The sequence below is a fragment of the Triticum aestivum genome, chromosome 3A, assembly GCF_018294505.1.
Source record: "Triticum aestivum cultivar Chinese Spring chromosome 3A, IWGSC CS RefSeq v2.1, whole genome shotgun sequence".
NCBI classification, from domain to species: domain Eukaryota; kingdom Viridiplantae; phylum Streptophyta; class Magnoliopsida; order Poales; family Poaceae; genus Triticum; species Triticum aestivum.
In genome coordinates this window covers 608828573-608848462 of record NC_057800.1, presented here as the reverse complement: position 1 = coordinate 608848462, position 19890 = coordinate 608828573, and the positions used below count along the sequence as shown (strand labels likewise).

At 45.5% G+C, this 19890-nt stretch overlaps 1 protein-coding gene across 1 annotated transcript; it reads left to right on the top strand.

Annotated features, from left to right (window-relative positions):
• The first annotated feature begins 200 nt into the window (after nt 1-200).
• LOC123058783 (WRKY transcription factor WRKY51) lies at nt 201-3670 on the top strand. The gene is made up of 3 exons (XM_044481465.1): nt 201-604; nt 695-838; nt 3013-3670. Exons 1-3 carry the CDS (start codon nt 261-263, stop codon nt 3464-3466), a joined length of 942 nt encoding a protein of 313 aa, XP_044337400.1. The 5' UTR covers nt 201-260; the 3' UTR covers nt 3467-3670.
• The last annotated feature ends 16220 nt before the right edge of the window (nt 3671-19890 follow it).

Sequence of the window (19890 nt, the reverse complement as noted above, 5' to 3'; positions counted from 1 at the left end):
CACTGTGCTGCAGCCGAATCCAACGGTCGAGCAGCCGCCAAGGGGTCATCGACGGCTCATGAAACGTTCTTACCTGCATGGGACTTTTCTTCATCGGTGGAGGTTGACTTTTCTGCAGAATGCAGATTCCAGTTCAACACTCCAGTACGGAGACTCCACAGGCCTACTCGCTTTTCCATTTCCACCTGCGAGCCGCGGGTTATATATGGCCGGCCAATCAATCCCTCCACAAGCGTGGGCTCCTCGTCCAGGAACAAGAGATGGGAGATGTGCTGAGGGCTCACGACGCCGCCGCCACCGCCGCCGACGACGAGGCTGGCGTTTGGCCCGGCGAGCTCGACGAGCAGCTCATACGGGAGCTCCTCAGCGATGACAGCCTCCTCGGCTCCATGGCCCCGCCTGACGACGGCTCGGAGCGCCCCTACCGCTCGTGCGGCACGGGAGGCGCCCCAGCCGCCGCGCCGTGCAACGAGCCGTTGCCGCTGGCTTCGGCGTCGAGCATGGCGCTGTGCTCGTCGTACTCCGGCCCTACGATCAGGGACATCGAGAAGGCGCTGTGGTCTCGGCCGTACACCTCCACCCAGCGCTACGGCTCGCTGTACTTGTAGGTGCACTCGTGAGTGTTTTGCACCGATCGGTCGCTGTACGTTCGTTGATGAAGCAATCTGTGTGTTGTGTTTGGTTGCAAAAAAAGCCGCAGGTACGGAGCGCCGGGCACGGCGCCGGAGCGCAAGCACACGACCAAGGTGAGGAGCTGCGGGGGCGGCAAGACGCCGATGGACGGGTACAGGTGGAGGAAGTACGGGCAGAAGTTCATCAAGAACAACCCTCATCCCAGGTGCAGTTGATCGATACATCTAGTAGCTATATATTTTCCTGCCCACACCAACTTCTGAATTAGTGTACTTTGATCGCTGTTCGATGTTTGCTCTTCATGAATGCATGCATACATATAGCTGGATCATGCATGCACCGGCCGAGTTTAAGTTCAATGAATTTCCCCCATATGGATTGATTTCTTCTTTTAATAAGGAGGCCATCCCTTGGATTTCTATTAAAGAAACCATCTGGTTCGAGCCCTAATACAAACTACCAGCATTTATCATACAATAAGCTCGAACCACGACGGATCACAAGCAAGCTGAAGTAAAAAAAGAGAACATCCAACGGCATGGAGCGCCACAAACCATCATACCCACAGCTCAAACACCACAGACACCAGCGCGCCTAAGTTTAAACTTGGAGATGAAAGCTCGAAGGGAGATGAAAGCTGGCGCAAAAGCTTCGCATGTCAAATCCAACAGCAGAGCACCCAGCCTGTTATCCTAGCCACCAATCTGTAAAACACCATGTGTTCATCCATCCCTAAAACGAACGATGCACTTCACTTGCTACCTACTTCGACTTGTTAAGTGGCCAGTGGGTTCTTTCCCTTTCCCTCTTCCTGTATCTTTAAATCTGCTAAACTGTTAACCTTGGTATGGAAGTAATGAACAAACTTAATGGTCACAACTTCTCTCTAGGCTTACCTGCTGTTGAAGTTCCTCTATTAACGGATAAGGTTTTTCTGCACACACTAGTCTGCCCCATTCGTGGGAGACTCGGAGTAGCGTGAAGAGCTATAGAGCCGCGGTAGCCGGTAGATAGAAGCTGGAGAGCAAAGTCGCTGCGGTGACAGTCCATGTGTCCGGGCCGGCCAAGCCGCGGGTTGTCGGCCATGCATGCCGTCACGTGTGCTACTCCGGTCCAGGTCCAGTTTACGCACTGTGCGAGCTACTACTACGAGATCGACAACACCTACAGCAAGCCCTTAATTAAACCTGCCGCGCGTCTTAAATTAAGCAACAGTTAACTAACAAGATACCGGGATCCGGTCCAATAGCAACTGACGAGGACAGCTTAGCTAGCACTCGTCAATGATTCGTCAATCATCGATCAGCGATCATGCATAATTGTGCGTGGCAGTGGCACCCGCCTGATCGAGCATTCATTCACTTAGTCTAATAAACGAACTGGCCACTTGATTAATTGCCTCTGTGATGACGAGCTCAGCATTTCGGTTGAGGAGCGGGGGAGCCTTTAATTTCGCAACAGCGACGTATTGCTAGTTGTCTGGTTCCGGCGAAAGTTCGTCTCTCGGAGTCGGAGGACACATCCACGAACTCGAGCCGAGTCGGTCTCACTGTGTGGAGACGCACGGCGTGTAGGATAATGAGAGGTGTCGCTACGCTGCATGTGCCATCCAGATTCAGAAAAACGGGCTGGTTTTGGACGTGCTGCCTTATCGACCACCTCCCCTTCCCATCCATTAACTCTTGCGGCGACAAGGAAGGCGACGGTGTTAACATCGAGGCTTCTATGGAAATGATGACGGGGAGCGATGTTCGAAATGCGGTATTGGTTAAGATAGTCGGCTCTTCTTTCATGTGTTCGTGGGATTGCCTCGTCCTGTTCGTTGCTAGGAATTCGGGGCTACGGTGGTAGAGCCTTGGTGGCGGATGATGACGGGACTAGGTGATCCATTCGGTGGCATTCCATGGCGAAAATCTATATCTAGTTTTCCATCTCAGTCGGATCTGCATTATCTTCTCGTACGTGCCTGATTTTTGGTGCGGATCTACGATATGAGCTGCGTTGATGATTGTCTATGGCGAAGTTGAAGCCATTTCCTCAGGGTTTAGGATAGCGATAACGCCTTGTAAGAGATAAGTGATGACGATAACGCATGCATGCTGTCTCAACATGACCCGCTTTGAAAAGGTGTGTGGGGTATCCTATGTGCCTCGCAGGAACTTGAGTTGGCCTTCCATCTGGTTTTCAACAAATTAGCTAGTCAACTCTCTTCTATTTATAATTAATAAATGAGATAATAATGAATTTATCTTCGTTAAAAAGACAAGCATAAAAAAATCTTGCGGCGACAAAATACATAGATTTTTCTAGTGCCTTTTTTTAGCAACGATTGACCATGCATGTACGTGTCATTGACCTCTCGTTTCCGCACACATGCAGGAGCTACTACAAGTGCACCAGCGCACGGTGCAGCGCCAAGAAGCACGTCGAGAAGTCCACCGACGACCCGGAGATGCTCATCGTCACCTACGAGGGGTCGCACCTCCACGGCCCGCAGACGACGACACTCCGGCGCCTCCAGCCCCCGGACGCCGCCGCGGACCTACCCGGCGCGGCGGGCGACGCCGTCGCCGGCGCGGGGATCGGCTGCAGCGTACGGCCATCACATGGAACGTCGTCCGGCGACGATGCGCGACGAGAAGGCAACGAGCCGCTGCAGGGTCGTCACGAGGGACGACGCGCCCATGGCGCCGTGCAGCGTGTGACGCCGGCGGACTCCTCGGCCTCTTCCCTGCCGCATTTTGCTGCTGCCGTTGACGCAACTGTGCTTTCTTCTTCTAGCCTGGACTCACCATGGTCCCTGGAAGCTCTACTTCCCGTAGAGAGGATCTAATCGAGGTGACTAGCTAGGCAACTTGGGCGAGAGCGTCTACTATTGCATTGCATTTGGCATACCAGGTATAATTAGGAGTATACCACTCCATCCTTTCTAAATTACTTGCCGCAAAAATGGATGCATCTAGATGTATTTTAATTTTAGATACATTCATTTATATCCATTCCTATGACAAATAATTTCAGACGGAGTGAGCATAACTTAATAGTAGAGATAAATAGATCATATGAACGATCATGAGATCAACGGGATTTTTTTTTGAGAGTACGCCAAAAGCATAGCGTATTTTTATAGAAGGAAGAAAAGTTGTTTACAAGAAGCCGCACAAAACGACGAGTCATCACGGCGGTGGACTCCAACTCCACACAAAGAAACCCAAAGCCTACTCTCTTACAAACCTAGCTAGACCCTCAACTCCTACTCCCGCCGATTTCCATTCACTGGTAGAAAATAAACCCATTCGTCCCGGTTGATAAGGGCCTTTTGTCTCGGTTTGTGAACCGGGACTAAAGGGTCGTTACTAATGCCCTAACCCTTTAGTCTCGGTTCTTACACGAACCGGGACAGATGGGTCTCCACGTGGCCGGTGCGCCGAGCCCAGGCAGGAGGGCCTTTGGTCCCGGTTGGTGGCACCAACCGGGACCAATAGGCATCCACGCGTTAGCAATTCAGGAGCTGCGGTTTTTGTTTTTTTTTGAAGGGGGGGGGGGGTTTGGAGGTTTTGGGGGTTTAATTTAGGTGTTTCATATATTGTGTTAGCTAGCTAATTTATAGAAAGAAGTGTCCTCTCTTATGTCCGTGCTTGGACAACGCTATATATACGTATATATAGAGAGGACTAGACACGCTAGCTAGTAAGCAAATAAAGGAAACAAAAAATCGTCATGAACATATGCATACAGAGAGAAGTGATATCGACCACCTCTCCTTCTCCGAGAGATTGGTCGAACAACAAGTTCTCGTATATCTATCCGACACTACCGGCTACATATATACAATAATTATCTCTTACAATATAATCTCCTAATTATATATGAACACAGGGTCCACATAGTATTCTCCGACTTCAGCGATCACGTGGTCAAGAAAGAATGCCGCCAATTCCTCTTGAATTGCTCGCATACGATCTGGTGCTAGGAGTTCATCCCGCATCCGAAACATCTAATTTGAACAAGGGGGTCAATACATACATACATATATATATATATATATATATATATATATATATATATATATATATATATATATATATATAAATGAAACTCAACACAAATGATGATAATAAAATAAAATTTTGAATATTATTGCTTACGCACTTCATATTGTTCGTCAGAGTACCCTCGTTCACAGGTCGTGTGGCGGATGGACTCGTAAACGTAGTATCTACAGAAATCATTCCCTTGTTCCTGCCACAACCACTTTACAAGAAATAGAGGTCAATCAAACTGATAAGCAAGCATGCCAAATAGTATTGATGAAACTAGCGCTTGAATCACTAGGAGATGCGCAGAACATGTTACTATAGTACTTACTTTCCGGTGTCTAAATTGCAGCTTCTACGGTAGTCCCGGAGCTTTTTTGGTGAATTTTCTCCAAACCCTGCCAGACAAAGAAAACAATTACTTGATATATCAGGAAATGAACAAAGTTGTTGATATGGTGGATAATGATCGATTTAACTTACTTCTCGAGCATTTGAGTCATGTCCGCATAGTCCTGGGGATCTTTCCGTCTCGAGTCTAGGACGGTTACTAGTCCCTGCTCAAGCTTAATCTCTAGGAGAATATAATGGAAACTGCACACGCATGCATAACTCATCAATTACATTACTATAACCTGGACTAATAAAGGAAACCGAATATGCACAAGACAGTAACACTCACTTGAAGTTGTAAGGAAAGGGTATTATATCTTTGTTTTCATTTATTACCAACGATCGTAGCAAGTTGGCCTTGGTATCTTCGGCACAATATTTAACCTCAGTTGCATCTATGAGATTTGTGTTAATGAACCCAATATCACCGATTTGTCTTTTCTTCAATTCGGCGATCTTCAATCTGCATAATATAGTGAGGATAATTATAAATACATGCAATTAAAGAGCTGACCTATATAGAGAGACTTAATGACAGAAGTAGTACTACTTACAGACAGTAGCAAGTGACCGTTGCTTTACCGAGGGACTTTTGATTGAAAAACTGGAAGAACTCCTCAAATGGAACATTCAACAGTTCAATTCAAACGTGGTCATGCTCCTCTCTAACTCTCAGCGTCAAAGTATTCCTCCCCCAGACTCTCTGTATGTTTTCATGTACCAATCATGGAATCTTTGCATCATCGTTGTTAGAGATCTTTCATCTTTGACGAGAGGCTTCCCATACTCGTATTTGTGTTCCTCCACCTCCAAGAACTCATAATGTACATCGTCGGGCAGGTAATCTCCAAGATTGCTATAACCGGGCACCATCCTCGGATCATTAGTAGGCACCTTGAGCGGGGGGCACGATTGGTTCGCTTGTTCGACGAGCTGGGGAATTTTTTTCCCAGCTCGTCGTTCTTTTAACCTTTGATCACTGACAGTACTTCCCGACCGCTCCGCTTCGACAAATGACTTTCCAATAATGCGGTCATAGTTGCCTTTCGGCGGAGACTTTGCTGGTTTTTTTAGGGCAGCCAAAGTGCGCTTCGCTTTCACCGGATCTACCTTCTCCTCCGGAGGTGGATGTTTCTTTACTTTCACCCCTTCAAAGAAGTTCCTCACTTCGGCTCGCGCGATCTTGGCGTTCTCCTCCGGGGTCCTCTCGTATGGTAACTTCTCTGGAGTCTTCAGAGAAGGACGAAATCTGTATTGCCTCCTACCTCTGGTTGTACTGCTAGACGCCGGCAGAGCAGACGGAGCGGCTGCCGCTGTCTTCTTTCCTTGCTTACGAGGCGGAGGAGAAGGACTACGACGCACCGGAGCAGCCGGAGCGGCGGCGGGTCTCTTCCGCCCTTGCTGACGAGGCGGAGAAGGAGGAGGCTGACTGCTCGGGCGCGCCGGCGTAGGCGGAGAAGGAGGCGGAGGGCCGCCACGCGCCGGAGAAGGAGGCTGAGTGCCCTGATCACTCGCCGAAGGAGGAGGCGGAGTGCCCTGACTCGCCGAAGGAGGAGGAGGAGGCGGAGGCGTCCAGTTCAGAAGCTTGATGAGCTCCTTCCGCCATAGGCATGGAGTCAATAGACAAGAACCCAGCCGAGTCTCCCCTTCACCGGTAGGGTAGTCAAGTTGGAGGTCCTCAAATCCCTCTGTTATTTCGTCCACCGTCACCCTGGCATATCCTTCTGGAATCGGACTACAGTGAAAAGTTGCGCCGGGTTCAGTAGGTCAAACAGAGCCGACAGCCGCCTTGACTTTGAAGTTCTGCCATTGCGTCATAAGGTGGCAACGGAGCCTGGCGTGCCTCGTGTCCGTCCAGGGTGCTCAGGATTCCCGAGGGCCATTGTGAACTCGTCATTCTCTCTGTCTGGAACGAACGTCCCTTGCTGCGCTGCATTGATATAGTGCTTTAGCTTCTTGACTGGTATGTTCATTTGCTCGTCCGTCCAAACGCATTTTCCTGATACAGGGTCCAAGGTTCCGCCAGCCCCGAAGAACAAAGTCCAACAACGGTCTGGCCAGTTCATTATCTCTGGTTCGATCCCTTTATCAAGCAGATCATTCTCAGCCTTGGCCCACTTAGGCTGGGCTTTGAGGTAGCCACCAGACCCCGTGCGATGGTGAAGCTTCTTCTTTGCAGCATTTTTCTTGTTTGTCGCCGACATCTTCTTACTCTTTTCCGATGTCTTGTAGGCCACAAATGTGGGCCAGTGATCTCTGATCTTCTCATATCTGCCAATGAATTCTGGTGTCTCTTCTTTGTCGACAACGTTTTCAGCTCATTCTTCCACCTCCTGAATAGGTCTGCCATCTTCTTAAGAGCATGAGACTTGATTAATTGCTCTTTAACTGGCTTCTCCGGATCCTCCTTTGGCGGTAGGGTGAAATTTGCCTTCAACTCAGTCCAAAGATCATCTTTCTGCATATCATTGACATAAGACACCTCAGGGTCTTCGTTCTTAGGCTTACACAATTGCTGGATGCTGATCGGGATCTTGTACCTAACAAGAACCCCGCACTGAGTAGCAAATGCTTCCTTTGTCCGGATGGGTTCAATCGGCATGCCATCGCGCGCGATTGCTGTGATCTCAAACCTTTCATCTGAGCGCAACTTTTTCTTCGGGCCTCGTCTCTTTACCGAAGTTGTGCTCGATTCGGAGGGCTAGAAAAAAGAAGAATTAGACGAGAATTAATTAATATGTGTACATACCAAAACAATGAATGCATCAATTAGCTAGTCATCACAGGCTTAACTAATATATTTACCTGGCCGGACTCTGTTCGGTCACCGGAGCCATCACCATGGGCTCCTTCTTGCACCAGCATTGGGTCACCGGAGCCATCATAATCATGTCTTTCCTCCTCCATTCTTCGATCACCGTAGCCTTCTTCTTCTTCACCCTGTTCTGCTTCCAGACCATCATTGTCGTTAAGATACGACATGACATCACCTCCGGCTAAGATTATGTCCCCCAACACCTGTTCTTGTTCCTCATCTCGTCCGAACTCCATTGTTTCTGCAAACATTACAACATGGCAATTATTACACAAACATGACAGCATGTGGATATATTAGTGGCAAACGTAGACCTAGCTTATTCCGGGTTTGGGGTGGCCTCGACAACGCTTCAAGGGTAGGGGCGCGGCGGGAGGGGGTAGGGGACCGACATCGTTTTTTTTTTCTAGGGTTTGGGTGTCCTCGAGAGTTTTGTTCGAGCGAGAGGGTCGGGGGGTGCTCCCGTGGTATAAGTTATCATGGTCGAAGTTATCCGGGAGGGGTTATATCGACAACGACGACATACATACATGGGAAAATAATGTTATTGGGGAGGGGGTAGGTCGAACCCCCCCCCCCCTCGTGTTGAAGTTATCGGGACACGGGGTATATCGACAACGACATATCCGATAAAAAATAAGAAGGCGAAGAAGAAATAAAAAGAGGAGAAGAAGATATTAATAGAGGAGAGGATTGAAGAAAAAAAGAGGAGAAGAACAAAGGAATAGAGGAGAAGAAGAGAAAATAGAATTGTATTTTCTCTTCTTCTCCTCTATTCCTTTCTTCTTCTCCTCTTCTTTTTCTTCTTTTTTATTTTTATTATTTATTTCTCCTCTTCTTCCTCTCCTCTTCTTCTCCTTTATTCCTCTTCTTATTTTCCTTTTTCCTCTCATTCTTTTTCTTTTTCTTCCTTCTTAATATCACTTAGCAACTTTCTGACAAAATACATGAAGTAGTATTGCTTGTTTTTTTTAAATGTTCAAATAGAAAATTTAGAAAAAAAGTAAAGGTTTTGCCTAATGCATTTTTCATATGAATACACAAACATTTGCATATTCTACAATAATTAATATCACCAAAAAAATCTATGAACAGAAAAAAAATACTAACTTTTCTAAAAATCTATCTTTTGCATACATGAACATATATATACACAGAGAACATACATACATATATACATTTTTATAAAAATGCAAAAAACAAAAAATCTAAAAAAAGGACATATACACGCTCCCTCTTTTCCTTCTTCTTCCTTCTTCTTCCTTCTTCCTTCTTCCTCTTTTCTTCTCCAACACAACACTTTTTTTCTTAAATGTTACATATGAACATATAAAGAGCATTATACAGCATATACAGAGCATTATATATACAGTAAACATACATACATACATACATCTTAAAAAATGAAAAATAGGCTGCGGTGGTCGGCGACGACGACGATGGTTGGTGGTGGCGCTTACGAATGGCATGCGGGGACGGCAATGAGAAGGAAAGGGGAGGAGGCAGGGGCTCACAGCGCGGGGAGGGGTCGAGGTCGCCGGCCGGAATCGGTATGGCGGCGGACGAACGGTCTCGGGGATGAACAGGTCGCGGGAGCCGGCGTGGTGCTTCCCTGGAGCGACGGTGACGACGGGCGCGGGGAGGGGTCGGGGCCGGCCTGAGGCAGAGGCGGTGGCGCGTGGGGCAGGGACGACGTCGGGGCGACGCGGGGCAGCGATGGCGTCGAGGCGGCGAGGTCGGGGCAGCGGTGGAGCGGGGCGGCGACGGCGTCGGGGCAGCGCGGTGAGGCGGAGGGCGACGGCGCGGGTGACGCAAGGCGACGGGGGCAGCGACGATGGGCGGGGGCGACAACGGCGGCAGCGACGGGCACGGGCGACGGGGTAGAGGGCGGCGGGGCAGCGGGAGAATGAGGAACTGAATGAAAATTTCACAAGTGTTTTCTTATATACTGAGAGCATTGGTCCCGGTTTGTGGAACCAACCGGGACCAATGGCCCCCTTTAGTCCCAGTTGGTGGCACCAACCGGGACCAAAGGTGTCTTTTCAGCAACCCAAAGGGCTGGAAGCGGAGGCCTTTGGTCCTGGTTGGTGGCACCAACCGGGACTAAAGAGGGGCATTGGTCCCGGTTGGTGCCACGAACCGTGACCAATGCACCCCTTTAGTCCCGGTTGGTGGCACCAACCGGGACCAAAGGCCTTGTGCTACCCCGCGTCAAAAGTTTAGTAACACCTCGCTAGCTGAGAGAGCTCGAGAGTGGTCTATAAGCGCTGATGCGCCCACCCTCTCGAGCTCCTCTCTATTGTAGGCTTTCGGGCCTAACCGTACGCTGTGTGTCTGTGGGCCTACTGGGCCTCCTGCGGGCCTGAATCCTGGCCCATGGTAGGGTTTCTAGTCGTATTCAGACCATGGGGCCCGGTAGGTGGCACTTTTTTTTGTTTTCTTTGTTGCTTTATTTATTTTATTTTGTTGATATTTTTATTGTTTCTATTTTTATTTATTTTATTAAAGTTTATTTTTAATTATTTTTCTTTTAGGTCACAAAAATTATAAACTTTCTGTTAGTGCCATTAGTTTTCAATTTTTTTATTTTCTTTGTTGCTTTATTTTTTTTTCTACTTACAACAAAATACTTATTTTTTTTATTTTTATTTATTTTATTAAAGCTTATTTTTAATTATTTTTCTTTTAGGTCACAAAAATTATAAACTTTCTATTAGTGCCATTAGTTTTCAAATTTGAATAGTTAAAATTTGAATTCTTTGATATTTGTGTGAATCACAAGTTTGTGATTAATTTTACTATAAAATAGTTTTTCTAGTTTTTTGTTTTGTTTTTTGCATTATTTATTTTATTTTATTTTTTTCTTTATTTTTTAATACTTTTTGCTTTTATGTCAGAAAAATTATAAACTTTCTGTTAGTGCCATTAGTTTTAGAAAAATTATAAACTTTCTGTTAGTGACATTAGTTTTCAAATTTGAGTAGTTAAAATTTGAATTCTTTGAAATTTGTGTGAATCACAAGTTTGTGATTAACTTTACTATAAAAATAGTTTTTTTTGCAGTTTTTTTGTTTTGTTTTTGCATTATTTATTTTCTTTTGTTTTTTGCTTTATTTTTTAATTCTTTTTGCCTTTAGGTCCGAAAAATTATAAACTTTCTGTTAGTGCCATTAGTTTTAGAAAAAATATAAACTTTCTGTTAGTGCCATTAGTTTTCAAATTTGAATAGTTAAAATTTGAATAATGGTATTACGAGGGCCGAACCATAAGACATTAAAGCATTTCAAATGAACTCTGAAAAAGTTGAAAGTTGGTATGGTATCATAATTTCACCCACATAGCATGTGCATGTACAAAACGGACAATGGTATCATACTCATCTGTTACAAAGTTGGCATGGTATCATCATAATAGTTGCGGAAGAAAGTCTTCATTTTTTCTTCGCTTGTGTCATTTGCTTATTGCGCCGTAACCATGGATAATCTTCATCGTTTATCAGGATGCTTGGGTCAGCCTTGACTTTGAAGGGAGGAATTTCATGAAACTTTTCATAATCTTCAGACATGTCTGTCTTGCCCTCCACTCCCACAATGTCCCTTTTTCCTGAAAGAACTATGTGGCGCTTTGGCTCATCGTATGATGTATTCGCTTCCTTATCTTTTCATTTTCTCGGTTTGGTAGACATGTCCTTCACATAGATAACCTGTGCCACATCATTGGCTAGGACGAAAGGTTCGTTAGTGTACCCAAGATTTTTCAGATCCACTGTTGTCATTCCGTACTGTGGGTCTACCTGTACCCCGCCTCCTGACAGATTGACCCTTTTGCACTTAAACAAAGGGACTTAAAATCATGTCCGTAGTCAAGTTCCCATATGTCCACTATGTAACCATAATATGTGTCCTTTCCCCTCTCGGTTGATGCATCAAAGCGGACACCGCTGTTTTGGTTGGTGCTCTTTTGATCTTGGGCGATCATGTAAAATGTATTCACATTTATCTCATATCCTTTGTAAGTCAATACAGTCAAAGATGGTCCCCTGGACAACAAGTACAGCTCATCACAAACAGTGTTGTCACCTCTGAGACGTGTTTCCAACCAATTGCTGAAAGTCCTGATGTGTTCACATGTAATCCAGTTGTCGCACTGCTCCGGGTGTTTGGAGCGCAAACTGTTCTTGTGTTCATCGACATACGGGGTCACCAAGGTAGAGTTCTGTAGAACTGTGTAATGTGCTTGAGACCAAGAATATACGTCCCTGCATATTATTGAGTCCCCTCCCAGCGTGCCTTTTCCAGTCAGTCTCCCCTCATACCGCGATTTAGGGAGACCTATCTTCTTAAGGCAGGGAATGAAGTCAACACAAAACCCAATGACATCCTCTGTTTGATGGCCCATGGAGATGCTTCCTTCTGGCCTAGCGCGGTTACGGATATATTTCTTTAGGACTCCCATGAATCTCTCAAAGGGGAACATATTGTGTAGAAATACGGGCCCCAGAATAACAATCTCGTCGACTAGATGAACTAGGACGTGTGTCATGATATTGAAGAAGGATGGTGGGAACACTAGCTCAAAACTGACAAGACATTGCGCCACATCACTCCTTAGCCTTGGTATGATTTCTGGATCGATCACCTTCTGAGATATTGCATTGAGGAATGCACATAGCTTCACAATGGCTAATCGGACGTTTTCCGGTAGAAGCCCCCTCAATGGAACTAGAAGCAGTTGCGTCATAATCACGTGGCAGTCATGAGACTTTAGGTCCTGGAACTTTTTCTCTGGCATATTTATTATTCCTTTTATATTCGACGAGAAGCTAGTTGTGACCTTCATACTGAGAAGGCATTCAAAGAAGATTTCTTTCTCTTCTTTCGTAAGAGCGTAGCTGGCAGGACCTTCATACTGCTTCGGAGGCATGCCATCTTTTTCGTGCAAACATTGCAGGTCCTCCCGTGCCTTAGGTGTATCTTTTGTCTTCTCATACACGCCCAAGAAGCCTAGCAGGTTCACGCAAAGGTTCTTCGTCACGTGCATCACGTCGATTGAAGAGCGGACCTCTAGGTCTTTCCAGTAGGGTAGGTCCCAAAATATAGATTTCTTCTTCCACATGGGTGTGTGTCCCTCAGCGTCATTCGGAACAGCTAGTCCGTCGGGACCCTTTCCAAAGATTACGTGTAAATCATTGACCATAGCAAGTACATGATCACCGGTACGCATGGCGGGCTTCTTCCGGTGATCTGCCTCGCCTTTGAAATGCTTGCCTTTCTTTCGACATTGATGGTTGGTCGGAAGAAATCGATGATGGCCCAGGTACACATTATTCCTGCATTTGTCCAGGTATATACTTTCAGTTTCATCTAAACAGTGCGTGCATGCGTGGTATCCCTTGTTTGTCTGTCCTGAAAGGTTACTGAGAGCGGGCCAATCGTTGATGGTTACAAACAGCAACGCGTGCAGGTTAAATTCCTCCTGTTTGTGCTCATCCCACGTACATACACCATTTCCATTCCACAGCTGTAAAAGTTCTTCAACTAATGGCCTTAGGAACACATCAATGTCGTTGTCGGGTTGCTTAGGGCCTTGGATGAGAATTGGCATCATAATGAACTTCCGCTTCATGCACATCCAAGGAGGAAGGTTATACATACATAGAGTCACGGGCCAGGTGCTCTGATTGCTGCTCTGCTCCCCGAAAGGATTAAGGCCATCCGCGCTTAAACCAAACCATACGTTCCTTGGGTCACTTGCAAACTCAGGCCAGTACTTTCTCTCAATTTTTCTCCACTGCGACCCGTCAGCAGGTGCTCTCAACTTCCCGTCTTTCTTACGGTCCTCACTGTGCCATCACATCAACTTGGCATGCTCTTCGTTTCTGAACAGACGTTTCAACTATGGTATTATAGGAGCATACCACATCACCTTCGCAGGAACCCTCTTCCTGGGGGCTCGCCGTCAACATCACCAGGGTCATCTCGTCTGATCTTATACCGCAATGCATCGCATACCGGGCATGCGTTCAGATCCTTGTACGCACCGCGGTAGAGGATGCAGTCATTAGGGCATGCATGTATCTTCTGCACCTCCAATCCTAGAGGGCATACGACCTTCTTTGCTGCGTATGTACTATCGGGCAATTCGTTATCCTTTGGAAGCTTCTTCTTCAATATTTTCAGTAGCTTCTCAAATCCTTTGTCAGGCACAGCATTCTCTGCCTTCCACTGCAGCAATTCCAGTACGGTACCGAGCTTTGTGTTGCCATCTTCGCAATTGGGGTACAACCCTTTTTTGTGATCCTCTAATATGCGATCGAACTTCAACTTCTCCTTTTGACTTTCGCATTGCGTCCTTGCATCGACAATGACCCGGCAGAGATCATCATCATCGGGCACATCGTCTGGTTCCTCATGATCTTCAGCAGCTTCACCCGTTGCAGCATCATTGGGCACATCGTCTGGTTCCTCTTGATCTTCAGCAGCTTCCCCTGTTGCAGCATCACCGTATTCAGGGGGCACATAGTTGTCATCGTCCTCTTCTTCTTCGCCGTCTTCCATCATAACCCCTATTTCTCCGTGCCTCATCCAAACTTTATAGTGTGGCATGAAACCATTGTAAAGCAGGTGGGTGTGAAGGATTTTCCGGTCAGAGTAATACTTCGCATTCCCACATTTAGGGCATGGACAACACATAAAACCATTCTGCTTGTTTGCCTCAGCCACTTCGAGAAAATCATGCACGCCCTTAATGTACTCGGAGGTGTGTCTGTCATCGTACATCCATTATCGGTTCATCTGCGTGCATTATATATAATTAAGTGTGTCAAAAACCATTACAGAACATCATGAATAGATAATTAAGTGACCAAATTAATAGAAGTTCATCATCACATTAAAACCAAAGTACATACATAGTTCTCATTTAACAACATATAGCTCTCCAGAGCATCTAATTAATTAAACCATACATTGAAACTATGTAAAACATTTCAATGGGAAAACAAATGCGATCATAATCGCAACCAAGGTAACAATTGATCCAACGGCATAATGATACCAAGCCTCGGTATGAATGGCATGTTTTTTAATCTTTCTCATCTTCAACCGCATTGCATCCATCTTGATCTTGTGATCATCGACGACATCCGCAACATGCAACTCCAATATCATCTTCTCCTCCTCAATTTTTTTATTTTTTCCTTCAAGTAATTGTTTTCTTCTTCAACTAAATTTAACCTCTCGACAATAGGGTCGGTTGGAATTTTTGGTTCAACTAGCTCCTAAATAAATAAAATCTATGTCACATCGGTCGGCATAATTGTCATAAACAATAAATGAACCAAATAGTTATAAAAAGATAATATATACCACATCCGAATCATAGCCAGGACGAGGGCCGACGGGGGCGGATACCAAAACCATCGCACTATATAATAACAAGCAATAATAAAAGTAAGAAAATTAGACAAGTATCTATCTAAAGTAAGAAAAAAAAATTCAGAAAGAAGATAAGAACAAGAGGCTCACCACGGTGGTGCCGGCGACGAGATGGACGCGGGCGATCAACGGCGGTGAAGACGGGAATAGGACGTGACGGGCCGCTAAACCTAGAAAAATCTCGAGGAAAATGGAGCTTTGAGGTCGAGCTTCGAGAGGAGAAAGCTTAACTAGTGTGGCTCGGGCATTTCATCGAACACCTCATGTGCATAGGAGGTGAGCTAGAGCACCACAAAGCCCTCCCCTCGCCGGCCAGAGAAAAACAGAGCACTGGAGTGCTCTGCTCGCGGGCGAGGGGTATATATAGGCACCTCATTGGTCACGGTTCGTGGCATGAATCGAGACTAAAGGGAAGCATGTGGTCCCGGTTCAAGCCACCAACCGGGACCAATGGTGGTGGGCCAGGAGCAAGGCCCATTGGTCCCGGTTCGTCCCACCAACCGGGACCAAATTATACGTCCATTTTGCATCATGCTTTTATATCGATATTTATTGCATTATGGACTGTTATTTCACTTTATGCCACAATACTCATGGCTATTCTCTCTTATTTTACAAGGTTTATATAAGGAGGAAGAATGCCGACAGCTGGAATTCTGGGCTGGAAAAGGAGCAAATATTAGAGACCTATTCTGCGCAACTCCAAAAGTCCTAAAACTCCACGGAACATCTTAAAATAAATAAAGAAAAATTCTCGCCAAAGATGAAGGCCAGGGGGCCCACACCCTACTCACGAGGGTAGGGGCGCCCCCCCTAGGGTGCGCCCCCTACCTCGTGGGCCCCCTGGTGGCTCTACGACGTCCATCTTCTCCTATATGAAGCCTTTCGATGAGAAAAAAATAAAGAGGAACTTTTCGGGGCGAGACTCCGCCGCCACGAGGCAGAACCTTGGTGGATCCAATCTAGATCTCTGGTAGAGTTGTTCTGCCAGGGAAACTTCCCTCCGGGAGGGGGAAATCATCACCATCGTCATCACCAACGCTCCTCTCATCGGGAGAGGGAAATCTTCATCAACATCTTCACCAGCACCATCTCATCTCCAAACCCTAGTTCATCTCTTGTATCCAATTCTTGTCTCAAAGTCCGGGATTGGTGCTAGTAGGTTGCTAGTAGTGTTGATTACTCCTTGTAGTTGATGCTAGTTGGTTTATTTGGTGGAAGATCATATGTTCAGGTCCTATATGCATATTATTACCCCTCTGATTATGAACATGAATATGCTTTGTGAGTAATTACGTTTGTTCCTGAGGACAAGGGAGAAGTCTTGCTATTAGTAGTCATGTGAATTTGGTATTCGTTTGATATTTTGATAAGATGTATGTTGTCTAGCCTCTAGTGGTGTTATGTGAACGTCGACTACATAACACTTCACCATTATTTGGGCCTAGAGGAAGGCATTGGGAAGTAATAAGTAGATGATGGGTTGCTAGAGTGACAGAAGCTTAAACCCTAGTTTATGCGTTGCTTCGTAAGGGGCTGATTTGGATCCATATGTTTCATGCTATGGTTAGGTTTACCTTAATACTTTTGTTGTAGTTGCGGATGCTTGCAATAGAGGTTAATCATAAGTGGGATGCTTGTTCAAGTAAGAGCAGCACCCAAGCACCAGTCCACCCACATATCAAATTATCAAAGTATCGAACGCGAATCATATGAACGTGATGAAAACTAGCTTGATGATATTCCCATCTGTCCTCGGGAGCGCTTTTCCTATTATAAGAGTTTGTTCCGGCTTGTCCTTTGCTACAAAAGGATTGGGCCACCTTGCTGCACTTTATTTACTTTTGTTACTTGTTGCTCGTTACAATTTATCTTATCACAAAACTATCTGTTACCACTTATTTCAGTACTTGCAGAGAATACCTTGCTGAAAACCGCTTATCATTTCCTTCTGCTCCTCGTTGGGTTCGACACTCTTACTTATCAAAAGTACTACGATAGATCCCCTATACTTGTGGGTCATCAAGACTCTTCTCTGGCGTCGTTGCCGGGGAGTGTAGCGCCTTTGGTAGGTGGAATTTGGTAAGGAAAAATTTACATAGTGTGCTGAAATTTACTGTCACTTGCTACTACGGAAAGTAATTCTCTGGGGGGCTTGTTCAGGGTATCTTCACTCCGTCCAGTAGAGCAAAGAGTTGCTCCTCAACCTACTGAACCTATTGAAAATGAAACTCCTTTTGAATTTCCTTCGGGTATGATGGAAAAACTGCTAGCTAACCCTTTTACAAGAGATGGAACAAAGCATCCTGATGAGCACTTAATATATGTGGATGAAGTTTGTGGATTATTTAAGCTTGCTGGTATACCCGATGATGTTGCTAAGAAGAAGGTCTTCCCGTTATCTTTGAAGGGAGACGCATTGATATGGTATAGGCTATGTGATGATATGAGATCATGGAATTATAAAAGATTGAAGTTGGAATTTCATCAAAAGTATTACCTATGCATCTTGTTCATCGTGATTGCAATTATATATATAATTTCTGGCCTCGTGATACGTCTCCAACGTATCTATAATTTTTGATTGCTCCATGCTATATTATCTACTGTTTTGGACTATATTGGGCTTTATTTTCCACTTTTATATTATTTTTGGGACTAACCTATTAACCGGAGACCCAGCCCAGAATTGCTGGTTTTTTTTCCTATTTCAGTCTTTCGAAGAAATGGAATATCAAACGGAGTCCAAACGGAATGAAACCTTCGGGAACGTGATTTTCTCACCGAACGTGACCTAGGAGACTTGGACCCTACGCCAAGGCATCAGAGAGGCGGTCACGAGGGTGGGGGGTGCCCCCCCTAGGGCGGGCCCCCTGCCTTGTGGGCCCCTTCGGTGCTCCACCGACGTACTTCTTCCTCCTATATATACCTACGTACCCCCAAACGATCAGAAGGGGAGCCAAAAACCTAATTCCACCGCCGCAACTTTCTGTATCCATGAGATCCCATCTTGGGGCCTGTTCCGGAGCTCCGCCGGAGAGGGCCGTCATCACGGAGGGCTTCTACATCATCATAGCCTCTCCGATGAAGTGTGAGTAGTTTACCTCAGACCTTCGGGTCCATAGTTAGTAGCTAGATGGCTTCTTCTCTCTTTTTGGATCTCAATACAAAGTTCTCCCCCTCTCTTGTGGAGATCTATTCGATGTAATCTTCTTCTTTTTGCGGTGTGTTTGTTGAGATCGATGAATTGTGGGTTTATGATCAAGTCTATCTATGAATAATATTTGAATCTTCTCTGAATTCTTTTATGTATGATTGGTTATCTTTGCAAGTCTCTTCGAATTATCTTTTTGGTTTGGCCAACTAGATTGGTAGTTCTTGCCATGGGAGAAGTGCTTAGCTTTGGGTTCGATCTTGCGGTGTCCTTTCCCAGTGACAGAAGGGGCAGCAAGGCACGTATTGCATCGTTGCCATCGAGGATAACAAGATGGGGTTTATTTCATATTGCATGAATTTATCTCTCTACATCATGTCATCTTGCTTAAAGCATTACTCTGTTTTTAACTTAATACTCTAGATGCATGCTGGATAGCGGTCGATGAGTGGAGTAATAGTAGTAGATGCAGAATCGTTTCAGTCTACTTGTCACGGACGTGATGCCTATATACATGATCATGCCTAGATATTCTCATAACTATGCTCAATTCTGTCAATTGCTCAACAGTAATTTGTTCACCCACCGTAGAATACTTATGCTCTTGAAGAGAAGCCACTAGTGAAACCTATGGCCCCCGGGTCTATTCTCATCATATTAATCTCCACCACTTTAATCTTGCTTTGCTTTTACTTTGCCTTTTACTTTTCACTTTGCATCTTTATATCAAAAATACCAAAAATATTATATCTATCAGATCTCACTCTCGTAAGTGACCGTGAAGGGATTGACAACCCCTAATCGCGTTGGTTGCGAGTAGCTATCGTTTTGTGCAGGTAGGAGGGACTTGAGCGTGGCCTCCTACTGGATTGATACCTTGGTTCTAAAAAACTGAGGGAAATACTTACGCTACTCTTCTACATCATCCCTTCCTCTTCGGGGAAATCCAACGCAAGCTCAAGAGGTAGCAAGAAGAATTTCTGGCGCCGTTGCCGGGGAGTCTACACAAAAAGTCAACATACCAAGTACCCATCACAATCCCTATCTCTCGCATTACATTATTTGCCATTTGCCTCTCGTTTTCCTCTCCCCCACTTCAACCTTGCCGTTTTATTCGCCCTCTCTCTCTATCATCCCTCTCTTTTTCTGTTTGCCTCTTTTCCCTCGCCATGTCAGAACCAAAAAGAGTTGGGAGTTCTCTCCCAAGTTCTAGTGCTTTAGACAATCCTGCTATCTTATCTAAACTCATAAATCGGAATGCTATGGAACAACTTGCCGGAGTTATCAATGAGAACCTTAGTAATTTTGATGAAGATGATTCTGGAATTTTTCGTTGTTTACTTGATGAATCTTTGAAAGATGCTTGGGATAGGCTGTTAAGGATCCGGGCTAGCTATGTACCCCAATATCAAATTGAGGTTT

What these genes read in the sequence shown, in the direction of transcription:
- LOC123058783 (XM_044481465.1), top strand. Translation starts at nt 261, where the DNA reads ATGGGAGATGTGCTGAGGGCTCACGACGCCGCCGCCACCGCCGCCGAC. An exon ending in CGCTACGGCTCGCTGTACTT is followed by an intron (nt 605 to 694) that starts GTAGGTGCACTC and finishes TTGCAAAAAAAG; the next exon opens with CCGCAGGTACGGAGCGCCGG. An exon ending in AAGAACAACCCTCATCCCAG is followed by an intron (nt 839 to 3,012) that starts GTGCAGTTGATC and finishes GCACACATGCAG; the next exon opens with GAGCTACTACAAGTGCACCA.